This window comes from Cydia pomonella, chromosome 13 (assembly GCF_033807575.1).
Source record: "Cydia pomonella isolate Wapato2018A chromosome 13, ilCydPomo1, whole genome shotgun sequence".
NCBI lineage: Eukaryota > Metazoa > Arthropoda > Insecta > Lepidoptera > Tortricidae > Cydia > Cydia pomonella.
Genome location: NC_084715.1, coordinates 10013476 through 10027263, shown reverse-complemented (window position 1 = coordinate 10027263; position 13788 = coordinate 10013476). Strand labels below are relative to the sequence as shown.

At 36.0% G+C, this 13788-nt stretch overlaps 2 protein-coding genes across 2 annotated transcripts in view; one reads left to right on the top strand and one right to left on the bottom strand.

Moving 5' to 3' along the window:
- LOC133524170 (protein singed wings 2) overlaps positions 1 to 10029 on the bottom strand; it is a 126949-nt gene extending 116920 nt beyond the window's left edge. Inside the window, exon 1 of the mRNA XM_061860039.1 lies at positions 9492 to 10029. Coding sequence (XP_061716023.1) covers positions 9492 to 9498 — 7 coding nt within the window. The 5' untranslated portion in view covers positions 9499 to 10029. The remainder of the gene's footprint in view (positions 1 to 9491) is intronic.
- LOC133524168 (uncharacterized) overlaps positions 1 to 13788 on the top strand; it is a 137294-nt gene that overhangs the window by 82362 nt on the left and 41144 nt on the right. The window lies entirely within an intron of this gene.

The window sequence follows — 13788 nt, the reverse complement described above, 5'->3', positions numbered from 1 at the left end:
CGTCCCATTCGTTTTTCGTTCATTTCTTATGTCCGTCTCATTCTGTGTTCGTCACTCATTCTTTATTCGTCTCAATCGCTATACGTCCCTATCGTCTTAAGTCCAATTATGTAACCTGTCTCTTTCTGAAAAATGAAAATGAAAATGAAAATGTTTTATTTGTTAATGATACAGGGTTCAATTGTAAAGGTTGGAGTCTTCTAGTAAGTATAAAATACCTGTGACAGAAGACCCCGCTCTTCCATAACAACACGTGTAGAATTGAATTAACAAATAATATAAACAACAAGCAATTTTGCTGAGTAAAAAGAACAAATATAACAATCTTTCTTAATAAGTCTTTTTCGTTTTTCGTCACGGTCTTCCTAGGACTATGTCTTTGTTTGTGTCTCTCGTTTTTGGTATCATTCGCACTTTATCTTTAGTCACTTTCGTTATTCGTCTCACTCTTTTTTTGTCTTTAGTGGTAACTCGTTCCGTTCTTTTTTGGGCACGTTCGCTAATCGTCCGGTACTACGTAGGTCTTAGTTACTATTCATATCTCCTCCGGATCGGAATTGATAAACAAATTGAAGTTTAGGGGACATATACAGAACGGAAAAAAATGAGGGCCCTGAAGGGTCTGGGACTTAGATACTTAAGATAGCTAATTTTTCTCAAGATAAACATTATTTCATTTGAAAAAATAACTGCATTCATAGCGACCGAGACGCAAAACGAATGTAACGATCTTAGAATTAGACTGAAAATGAATGAGACTAATCACGAATGTGACCAATAACGAATGCATGAATAAAAATGAGACGAATAAGTGAATGAGACCAAAATCGAAAGGGAATAATTAAGAATGAGTCATAGGAAGACCGTGACGAAAAACGAAAAAGACTTATTAAGAAAGAGACAGGTTACATAATTGGACTTAAGACGATAATGCCAGTGACTACTTATTGGAGAATCGTTTTTTTTTTTTTTGACATGAAGCACGAACATTTGTGCAAATATTTTTATATGTGTATGTAGTGGGAATTAGTGGCTACTCATGCATATTTTTTTTGGAGGTGTACCTCTGCGAAAAGTAAAAAAAAAATTGGAAGGAAAAAAATATTTTTATTTTTTGCAATGAAGTTTAAGGACAGGATGCTGGTAAAAAATATGCATTTTGTAGTTTTTTTTATTGTTATCAAATATAATTTTGTTTGGTTCACGTAACTTGAATCGTTTATAAAATATGACACTTTCAATGATACCCTAATTATTTTACGTTATCCTGAATAACTCGCAAACAAAAGAGAATCGAGGTCTGATGTTAAGCATGGAGGGTCCTTAGGACCTCACAGTACACTACCAGAAATACCGACAAAATCCGTCGTTGGGGGCACTTCTTGTTCGCTTAGCCTGCTAGACCCTTTAATTTAAGTTTTCTACACGGTGTAAAATGAGGAAACCGAAAGATTTTAACAGTGTATTCCTGATCACATTTAGAGTCCAAAACATCATATAATCTCTTCGCCTAGTTTCAGAGTTAAGACCAATTAAATAAAAAAAATCATCTTATTGTAACTATTAGTGCAAAACGCCTTTTTGATGGCCATGATACCATTATGGGGTGTAGTCTAAATATCCTTATTGATAGATGTCAAAAAGTGACATCAAACCTTTGCAAAAACTAGGTCTTACAAAAAAAAACGTAAAAATTCATTTTCAGTGCCAGTTTTACCATAACACTAACTTTTTATGTACGAATACATAAAAAAAAAGAAAAAGAATGGTTTTTTTGGCGAAATTTATTTAATTCAAATAACATTTTTTCCTTCGTTTGTCCTCAGAAGTGAATGGTTAAAATCTTTCGGGTTCCTCGTGTTATACCGTGTATTATTATTTATTATATTGTGGTAGGTATGTTGATATATACATAAGAAGATCATGACTACTATTTTTAGATATATAAAAACTATTGTAGCCCAGTTACCGAGTGGAGAGCAAAGTAGGCACATTTTACGGAACTGTTTTTATAAAAAAAAATACAAAGTTATAGGTACTTACTTACCATTTTACAAATAATGAATGCGAATTTGGAGTATTGGCCTTACACATGCACGAGTTTGGTTTGTTCTAGATCGTTAGTTCTTTGTTTCTTAACTCGCGATGATCACCAAGCTACTGCTAGTGAAGACATTTCTAGGAAAAAGGAAAACCTTAAATGCTTGTCTAAATATTTTAGAATTTTCAAAACTCTTTTCGCTTTTATGGATAATTGTATCGTTTAATATTATAATAATAGTTAGTACGGAATCCATCACCTTGGCAGAAAGCACGAAATTAAATCCTCCTTTCCTCACTATTGTGCCTCAAAACGCAGTACCTATTTTCTTTTTTAACCGACTTCAAAAAAATAGGCTGTTTATAAAACAATGGTCATGTTGTAACGAATACATATTGCCATCTATTCCTTATTAGATTCTATGTATATCAGTGGCTTTATGAATGAATATGATGATTTGATGATGTTTATATGTATTATAGAAGTTAAACATCCCAAAAATATCGGCGCCTTAAATGTCTTTTTATTGAAAAAAGCAAAATAATGTAAATGATTGTATATGACTTATAATTGTTACATATTTGCCGTGACTTATATTTTTAAAGTGCTTTTCAATCAAAAGACACATAAAAATCACTTACTTTCTCTCTAGTGCTAGCTCTAGTTTAAAAATTGACTATAGCTTCTGGACAAACCCTGAAAACCCACTTAGGATTATTAATCAGGAATGCTCTAACGTAATTTATTTATTAGATTAAATGACAATTGTCATATAATCATCATCGCCAATAAATAGTAATGTAATTAAATAGTATAAGACATGATTTTGATTGTTGTATGACACCTGTAATAATGTACATATTTCTGAAAAACAACTAATCTAGTGCAACTGAGGATTTTTGAAAGAGTCGGTAGCATTAGGTAAACAACAAGTGGAAGCAGCAAACCAAAGATGGCCGGCGGTGGCGACCTAAATTAAACCAAAATTTTTTTTATCATTCCTTTCCTTAATACGAAACCCTAAAGACATAATAACTGGATTCTTTCAAGAACCATTTAAGAAATCAAATTGCGACTTTACGTTCAAAAGAATAATGTGTATGTGTAAGTAGGTACTTGTATTGATACACGTAGTCTCGTATATGTAGGAGTTATTTGGGAGATAATGCGTGTAAACAAAGGTAGAACCTAATGTAATTGCGGCCGGGCAAACAGTATCTGTTCCGAAGTTTGTGTTGCGACGTATTGGGCGTTAAAGCGCTGGTAATATTTTATACCACAGGCAGAACTAGTTCTTGGTCTAAATCAATTTTTAGGACCGCAAAACTATGACTATAAATACATAAAAAAAATAAAGGAAGAGTATATAAGAGAGTAGTTATACCACTACCTAAATATTAAATTAAACCTCAAGCGGGTAAATAAAATACTACACAAGTGCTACACAACTTACTTACGCAAGAGCTGCTTCAAAATATCCGACCTCAATATTTTGTATTATATAAAATATCGGTTCCAGCACGAATATCGTCGATATCGATGTAAATTTGTTACCTACTGCCTGTCATATTATTCGAGAATATCGAGAAATTGTAGCCGACGTCAATTAGAGGTCCGACCGAAACAGCCTGCAGAGGAAATTGCATTGGACTATGCAGAGTGACGTAGGTATGTTTCCTTTGTCCTGGTAGTGTAATCATGTATTCTCAATGTGCAAGTGCGATCGAGATGAGTTCTTTAGTGAATTTGTACATGTAACTTAATAGAACGTCCCAGTATCGCTGGAGCGACTTGGTGGAGGCGGATCTGCGCGAACTAAAAATCAACAATCGGCGTGAAGTAGCGTAGGACCGAGAAAGGTAGCGCTGCTGTCTTGTGTCGAAGGCCAAGTCTCATTTCTGGTCACTGAGCCAACGGAGCCAGTATACTAACATTAATAGAATTCTGTAACAACTATAGGTACGCTAAAATGACGCCTATTCGATTAGATCTTTTAAACGAACTTGATTTGTTAATATTCATGTTATACTCAAACATCTAATCTCTGGCCCTCCTGGGTTTGACTACTCAATCTATTAAGAGTCTTAGTCAAAACCCAAATAATTGTCTTAATTTCGGCCTTTGATTAAAGTATTTTCGTCAAACCTAGCCTAGGAGAGACTAATTTGGTCAGGCAAACGCCGAAATTTAATTTCATGAAATCGGTCAGTCAAATTTCAATTACATATTAAAATGTATTAGTAAAATTTTGTTTATTTACAATAACAAAATATGCATAATGGATATATACAGATGATTACTATAACTAGCCTATATCTGAAATAGGCCCTAGTATTGTAGTCCCGTCAATTTGCCGCCACCTGTTTCTGTCTGTCCCTGAATGTAGGGCACCGTGGAGCGTCACATCAAGGGCTGAGCGAATTTGGTCTGTCCACCTCATTGGGCTCCTGCGTCTCGGCTTATCGCCTTCGATTTTACCAGTGATCACCAACTTTTCCAGGTTATCACTGTCTTTCCTGGCAATGTGCCCAAAATACACAAGCACTTTGCGTAAGCAGATGGTAGACAGCCTGTTTGTGATATTCAGTTCATCTGGGATAGATGCATTAGTATTGTAGTAGTTAATTAGATTGTATGTTAATGTATTAGTTGGATTGGGTATAATATAATAAAACGACATTATAAGTTTAAATGTTTATTGTTTTTATATTGTCGTAATTAAAATCTCGTTCCCTGAGTCATCATTATTCGAATCAAAATTACCTCATCAATTTTAATTTCGTGTAATTTATTAATTTTATTATCTTTAGTTTTTACATGATTTCAAAATACTATTTTTTTGTTCAAATGCGTAAGCTTGAAATTGATTTGATACTATGTATCGACTACTGCATGGATTTTTCCTTATTGACAATAAAGATATTGAGTATTGAGTCGACGGAGCCCCGCTAGGCGGGGCTTCTTATTTCAGGAGAGTTTGCCCTTCGGTCATCTGAAGCAACCTAACGAACCTAGCCTGCATTATATTGGTTTAAAGTGACTACCGTCAAAACGTTACACAGGAACTTAACAATCGGGTGGATTTTCGTAGTACCCAAATTTTTTTCCAATTTATTAAGCCGACGTTTAATAGGCATATACACACAGTTGTCATATGTTTATCGTCAAAATAAGTACATATGCCCGCCTCATAACAAATAAACCTTTTCAACATCGATTTGTATTTAGTTCACCCGTAACGATCAAACATTTGCATAAAACAAGGTAAAAGGACGTAAATACGCATAATGTTCCAATTTTTCGTTATGATGTCTATGCAGAAACTATATAAAATCGCTGCGCGCTGTCACGCTCATACACCGGAGCGACGGGCGAATTAATATCAGTATGATAACGGCGTAAAGCTTCTATACGCGTGATTCATTTGGGGTCGCGTATTTTTCTATTCCATACCTCTGTGTTGCCCCGCCCGTAAAATACAAAGGTTGTATGTTCTTTAATGTTTTAATAAATCGAAACCTTTTAAATGACGAATTGAGGAAACAAAAGGCAAACCCAAAATAAAAGACCACGTTTGATATTAACTCATGAATACACTACTAAACAAGGAAATTGAGGTATTCATAAATAAGTATGTACTTAAGCGATATGAATCTTTTCTCAGAGGAGTTGTACGTGACAGACCAATTTACAAAGTAATCATCCCACGCGACCTTCAATAAAGTACGAGTATATCCACGATCTATGTTAACGTGGCGACGATAAGTGCCACTAATAGTGGCACTCCCTTGCCAAAAGACTTATTTCAATAGAAAATCTACCACGTTACGCCTTTTTGTGAATTAGCTGAAATCGGTTTACATAAACGGGCTATAAATAAAATGAGCGCGATTTGTGTAAAAATACGACATACGACCCGCAGGTGTATATGCAGGGGCGGATTAAGAAGGCGCGAGCACAATAGCTCGCGGGGCTTGAAAAAAAAAAAAGATTAAGTGCGAGTCGGACTCGCACCCCGAGGATTCAGTACCATCACAACATTTTACGATGTCATAATTTTTTTTGACTAGTTCTCGATTAGTTTGTAACATGTTATGCAGTGTATGCTTATAGTTTCGCCATGTCCGTCTGTCCGAGGGTTTGCTCCGTGATCGTTGGCATGGATACATAAATTATGCATTGCGACAGTACGGTAAAATAAAAACTACTTATAAAAAAAATTTGGGTACCTCCTATACAAAATGTTATTTCTTAATTTTTTTTTTTTTGCTTTGACCCTACAGTGTGGCGTATGGTTGGATAAGGTCTTTCAAAACGAATAACTGTCTTCAAAACCTTTTTTTTTATAAAGTTATTATTTTCGGAAATAATCGCTCCGAAAGAAAAAATTTAAGCTTAATAATATATACTTTCAATGAAAACTATAGTACCTACAAGTGTGGTATGCAATCTTTTACTACTATAGTAGTTCTGTCTATACACATTAATTAGTAGACATAACAACTATACTACATTGGCAAAAAGTTGCAGATTTGTACTAGAAGCGATTAGGAAGAAGGGCGGGGCGCGTCTTCGTGGATGACACGGACTATAGGTATATGACGTCATTTAAAATCCGGAGTATTATTCTTATTTATTTATTTTAAGGAATTCCGTTTTTTTTATTTGTTTCTTTTTTTGCCATTTTCAAAAACCCTAACCTTAATGAACATGTGTTTTCTTATCACATTTCCTATCTTTTACATAGGTTTCCTCCTTACCTTCGGTTTTCATCATCATCGTCGATAATATTGTATTGTCACCGATTTTTCCCTATTTAGGTATGCGAATTTTTAGATTTCGGCTCGCCTGCTTCTCGGCCTTAGTTCTTGCTCGAAAGTACGACTTGCTGGGATACTTTGGGTATCGGGCCCTATGCAGGGCTTTACATCCACAGCTGTTTTCTTTTTATAACGGCTTTGCAGCAACTCGGCATATTTCGGGCGCCCGGCCAGCCGTAGAGGAGCGCGTCCTTTGGCCTACTACGGGTTCAAAGCTGATCATCATTATAGGCATTAGCTGTAAGGTGCAATTTGTTATTTGAAATAATAAATAAATCATTCTTCCTTGCTTTTCACTAATATGTTTGTTGTTTAACACAGTATCTTCTTTTGTTCGTTTCCGAGCTCTGCTGTTTCCTGCAGCTTATTAGCCATGCACAAAAGTTTTGGGACACTCTGCACCTTCGGTTTTATGCTAAACTCTGCTCTTGGTCTTTGCGTAAGCCTAAACATTATTTAAATTTGGTATCGTCATAAAGAAAAATTTACAGGATAATAACAAATAATAATAATTGATCAATATTGTTACTGACTTACGAAACAAATATATTGTAAATATAATGTGATAGTACAGGATCCGCGGAGTGCGAGTTCTACTTGAACTTGGCCGGTTCCACGTGCCGAAATCGCATGGTCAGGGTCGGAGCGCGGGGCCCCCCTTATGCGCGGGGCCTTTAGCATATGTTTTTTCTGCTGTTCGGTTAATCCGCCACTGTGTATATGTATTTGTACACAGTGTGTATTTTTGATATAACCGCAAACTTAAAGTAGACGTAGGTTTTAGTACTATAAAACGATTCTGAATAACTTCTTAACTACCAGAGCATAATTGATTTTTGAAAGTTTTTCGAGCGGTAATGTATTTCAACCGTCATATTCACTTGTGACAGCTGTGACGTTGTGTCATTAAATGCGACAAAGTAGTAAACATCGTTTGCAGAATTATTTTATTTATATGGAAAAATACGAGGCGTCTGTTTTTTTTTTATGAAAGTGTGTTCATAAAAGCTTAAATTACCTACCCTTTGTTTCTGCGGTCGTATCAAAAGTACACGCTGTACGGTCAGTCAGTCACGTCTGAAAATATTGATACAGACAGAGTGCCAAAAATATGTATACACTACCCTAATATATGGGCCATAAAGTCGTGTATACATATTTTGGCACTTCGATTGTGTCGATGTTTTCAGACGTACAATAGGTGTTTAACAGTTATTATCACGTTTTTATTCTTATTATGAGCGATTTCTTAATGGATGTTAGGCAGGTTCTAAAAATGTGTAGGTATGCGCTCTAAATGTAATGGTTACATTTCTTTACAAATGATTATACATGTTAGCTATAAATTATTTATACGAACCATCCGGTGTTTGCTTCTTGTTTCAACAAGTGGATGACAGGGTCGTTAAATGAATTAAAACATAATAAAATGAAACATTTTAAATGAGAAAACACAAGGCAAACCCGAAAAATAGACCACGTTTGATATTTAGTGCGGCCCCTTAGCTCGACTTAGTACTCGTATATGGAGGTATGGTCCCATCCCGCAGAAAGCACGAAACTTAGCATGCATATATAGCTTTTACCTGGCGTTTACGTTTATATGAATAAATAGAAGTAACAAAACGCAAAGAATTTAATGTCTCCCCACTCCACCTCCCCATTGTTATATCCCCATTTTTAGTTTTCATGAATTTTCACGAAAAACTGTGAAAACTACAATGAAAATGTCTATTATTATTATTGTAAGTATATTCGCAATAAAATTCTCTGGATGTATATTATTAATCCCAATTGGTCCATAAGTGGTCTCGCGTTGCCGCACCCATGCTGGAGAACATGATCCCCTATACAGGCTGGTTAAATGTTACAATTTATATTTTTATTTTAAAGACTTTTTCTCCATAATCAATCATTCGTAGTAGTGTATTTAGGACGACTCACGCTAATAGAACGGTCTTAGCCTGGGACGAGGCTTCTGACAGTTCTGACACTTCTGTATCTATAACAGGTGATCGGTGATCACGTGATGCTTTCTATAGAAAACTGAAGTGTCGGACGCCCGGCCCGGGTCCGAACCGTTGTAGCGTGAGTCATCCTTTACTATTACGAATACTTTCATATCAAAGCAATATTTTTTTTTAATATATGCTACAAACAGTCGCACGAGACGATGGTTTAATTGAAAATTGATAGCCGAAGTCAGTGGCGCCGGTCAATAAGTTAGGGCATAAATTTCAAGCATAAACTTTACAGAGAGAGAGTAGCATGTATTACGTATATAGATTTTATAATGAACCTTATCACATAGTAACCAAAGTCAGAAAATATTAATATTCTTGTCATACAAAAAAAAAAAAATATTTAAAAGACCACCTACTTTTGTTTCCTATTTAACGGAAATTAACCCATGGTTGTTAATAATTAACATAAAAGATTTGGCTTGGTACAAATAAAAATCGCCAATGACTTTAGCTAAGTGACAAAGTATAGTTCATGTCATCCACGATGACGCGCAGATTTGTCAAATCTAGCCTTTAATAACATGACAATACGAGTTAAGGAATGCGTCTTCGTGAATGACACGATATAATCAAGTTTAAAAAAATAACTACTAGGGTATAACTTACCATTCATTTTTTATCAATAAATAACTATGAACTTGTTCCGCATTTACACTATATAATACTGTTCAACTAACACTTCGCACGTCGCGTACCAAGTTTCCCCAACCTCCCCGCAGGCCGGCCGTCTGTCTCGGTCGGGAAACCAATCTCAACTGAAAACGAAGCCTGAAAACTGAAAATGAAAAGGGCAAATATTTGGCTGTACTGCCGCTCGCTAGATAAGTAGGCGTATATTAAAGTACAGACTGGCAATTTGTGGAACTGCCCGCTGTTTTTCGGTGAATTAAATATCCTCTTGACATTTGCTTTTAATACCTTTACATTACCTTTTTACAATTTCCATTTAATATATTAAAATGATTTTACAAATTATTTTAAGAGCTAAAGGATGGACTGTATATTTCTATTGAAATCAAATTTATCTACCATCAAATGGGGTACGCAAGTTGAGACAGACTTCTTATAAATCAAAAAGAACCGAAATCTTAAAGTAATTCAATATACAGTGTGTAAATTCAATACGCGCGAATATTTAAGCGGTGGTTAGCACAGGACCTAAGAAGTATATTGAGATAGAATAATTCGGCGTGCAATGTAAATACAACACACGTTATGGGATACGAGCTTTTTAAAGTAACTTTCAACGATTGTTAGCAGATACCATTAAAAAGCTCGTATCTCGTAAAGTCTTGTCATCTTATGTTTCTTAATGTTCACAGTACATTGCTGCCTGGTAGATTAAAAATCATAACTACGCTACGGGGTCATAATTTAGTGTAACATAAAAATAACCTTTTAATTAATGATTAGAGGGATAAATTCAATATCTGGTTTAATTGATTGCCCGTATTGGATTTACACACTGTATTAGGTATGTACCATCCTTTTATGAATTTATCATGACTTTATTAATACCTGTTTCGTTTTGAATGCGAATTTAGTCCACAAATCAGAAATGGTCCGGGCATGAAAACGGGACTTCCATCCAGTTATAAGCCTACGTCTTACATTTCATAAAGGTAGCATAAAGGTAGCATTTCATTTCATACGGATGTCAACTGCAGCTGCATACTATTACAACATTACTACGGCAGCGTTAATGCCGCCGCTGTGTCTGTCAGTTTCTTTGATTTTAACCCTTTAACGAACAAACTTCGATTTTATATAGCAAAAAATTACCACACTATAACAATGATATTGAACTTCAATTTCAAAATGACATGGTTAAATTTTCCGTAATTTCTGATACTCGTATGTCCGTTAAAGGGATACGCGCGGCGGATTAAACGTCGTTTTATCAAGGAATTTGATAGATACAGCGGCAATAGTGATACCACAGCAGTAATGTCGCAACAGTAATGTAGTTGTAGTTGACGTCCGAATGTCACCTTAACTGTTCTAGACATTCAAATTACCTAATCGTATTAACCTAACCTAACAAAACCCCCCGCACCTATCTTAAAGTATAGCGAATATAAATATTATTGACTCTTAAGCTAATGTTACGGTTTAACTCACGTGTTTTTATTTCGGGGCTCTTCGAAACATATCCCGCGAGTGACCAAAACCGCCTGAGTTAAAAGAAAATACCAGCTGAGCCTCTTCTTAGATTAGACAATTGTTCCTAAAATTGGTGCGATAAGAACTAACTACTGCATCTTAAGCGAAAAACCCTGCGTAAAAATCTCAGAAATCGAAGTTTCGGTCTAGCAGCAACAGCTAGCAGTTCTAAACTATCTATGTTTATTATTCAAGTAGGCATATTACAATGCGCTCATGAATGTCAAATAAACCAGCTTTAACCCTACATTTCTGACCCGAGAAGAATTAAATCCCCCACAATGGGCATCCCGATATGGACCGGCAAGAAATTCGGTGGAACACATCTTTTCAAAACACATTTATCAACATTTTCCGCCTCCAAAACTTAAAACCAACCGTAAAAAATCTTTTTTTTTTTGATTACTTTTATGGTCGTCATTTTTTTTTAATTATTTTTCTCACTGCACCTACATTCGAGAATTTCTGTTTTGCCCTGTGGTTGACTGGTAGAAAATGCCATAAAGCATTAACGTGCAACACATCCGCTATTTGTACTTATTTTTATTGTGCAATAAAGTTTAAATAAATAACAACATTTTGGGAACAGTAGCCCTAGTGTAAATTTGATCGACATCATAACGTGACGAACGCGTTTGCGTTAAGTCTCATTTTGTATAGGATTTTGAGTTTCCAAAACGTCCCGCTTGGCGCGCTCTTTCTAAATCCAATACAAAATGAGACTAAACGCAAACGCGTACGTCACGTTTCAAAATCGAATTTATTTACACTAGAGGTACAGAATTAAAAAGAAAATACCTTGGTCTGGCTGTTTTGATATTTGCGTTTATTATTACCGATTTTGAATGCTTGACGTCTGTTTATGGCGCTGTTTGAAGTAACCTAGTTCTTATAAACACCATTATATCAAAAAATCAAAACGTACAGACACAGGTAATGGTAATATTGAACTCATATAAAAAATTATTCATCTAGGGCTTTGGCCCTTTGGCTTCTGTATTTTGATACAGACAGGAAAATATCGAGAACGACTGTATAGAAAAATTACCATTAATGTTTCCTCTTCAACAGTAGTAGTCAATTCGTAGCTCTCGTGTAACCGTATCGCTGAATCGTGGCTGGATGAGAACTGCCCTCCGCCGGTCGGAATTTTTGTTTATATTCATCCCGAAAGCGTGGGAACGGGGGATGCCTGGTCTTGAACTCTTGAGTCACGTAAGCTACGAGAAGTTTCTGGAGTTTTTGTGCTGTCGCTGCCATTAAGATAACGAAGGGTTCATGGGAACGGCATGACAACCGCCATAAAATAGGCCAAGAATTGCATAACCCTGCACTTGTGTGAGGGTGAGAGTACATATGCGTTGTTTATCCCATTAAGTGCGTCTGCATTCTTTTGGTCGGCGCCGAAGATAATTCCTAATGTGTTGCCATCGGTGAGTTGCTCGAAGTCGGAGGTGAGTTACAAGGAAACCCTGGGAAGTGGGACATAGGATTAGGGAGAAGTCTTCTGATGCCCGCGCGGGTTGGTACCTGGTACAGAGGTTGGCCATCGCTATCCAGCGCCGTAACGCGGCAAGTGTGATGGGCACCTTTGCACCCGGTGCAGCTCACGGAGGTCTTTTAGAATAAGATAGTTTATTTAGCATTGTACTTGTAGTTTATTTATATATTATTGTTTTGTATGTATTTGTTTCTATGTCACTTTTTGTTGTACCTACTGTAAAATGTATGTATCATATAAGGAAACCCTTGTAAATGTTATTTTGAAACAGAAAATTTGGCGTATTTTTTCACCGATACCTGTAAAATTTCTGCCGCTTTATGCGTTAAAAGTTGAATGTCCTATTCGTACTTTATGTTTGCTGTGTATTTAATGAAAAGCTACTGCAATTCATTTCAATATTATTAACAAATTAAAACTATGGTTTTTTGCTCCAGTTATGGGATGTATGCATTGGCACCATTAATTTTCAAACTAACAAATACCGATGAAAAATTAAACTTAAGCAGCTGTTTGGCTCTTGTTTATGGTAAAATGTTGCCAGCGTTTAAAGCTGATGGTAAATACGTGTTTTACAGCATTTGTTTATACCATCCCATTACTGGTGCTAGTCCCATCATAGGAGCGTTTACTATATTGTATTTTAACTTTAATGATGGTTTGGTTATAATTAATATTTTTTATACCGAATCGGTGACAATCAAGCCTACAGCCCGTAAGCGGTCACCGTAGCCTATGGACGCCTGCAACTCCACGGGTGTTAAATGCATAATGCTGACCCTTTAAAATCTTGTAGGTACCTACACTTCATTTTTGGAGAACCCCATGGTAATAGTCCGTCGAAAAAACCTTTTTATTTCACAGCCGGGGCGTCCGCGGAAGGAAATTCTTCATACACAGTGCAGTTCTAGGATTTAAAAACACCGGTCATGAGCATGTCGGGCCATGCCCAGTGTAATGTTCCTTAGTTGCCCTTCGGTCACAGTACGTAGGCTGACTTTAAAGGGAACTTTTTAGGGTTCCGTAGGCAACTACCCTTATAGTTTTGCCATGTCCGTATGTTTGTTCGAGGCTTTGCTCCGTGACCGTTAGTGCTAGAAAGCTGTAATTTGGTATGGTTTTATAAATCGATCAATCCGACAAAGGCGTAAAATAAATTTTAAACCATGGGTCCTAAAAATAAAATAAAAATGTGAAAATGGAGCTTAAGAAAGACATTAAATGTAACTTGTAACACCT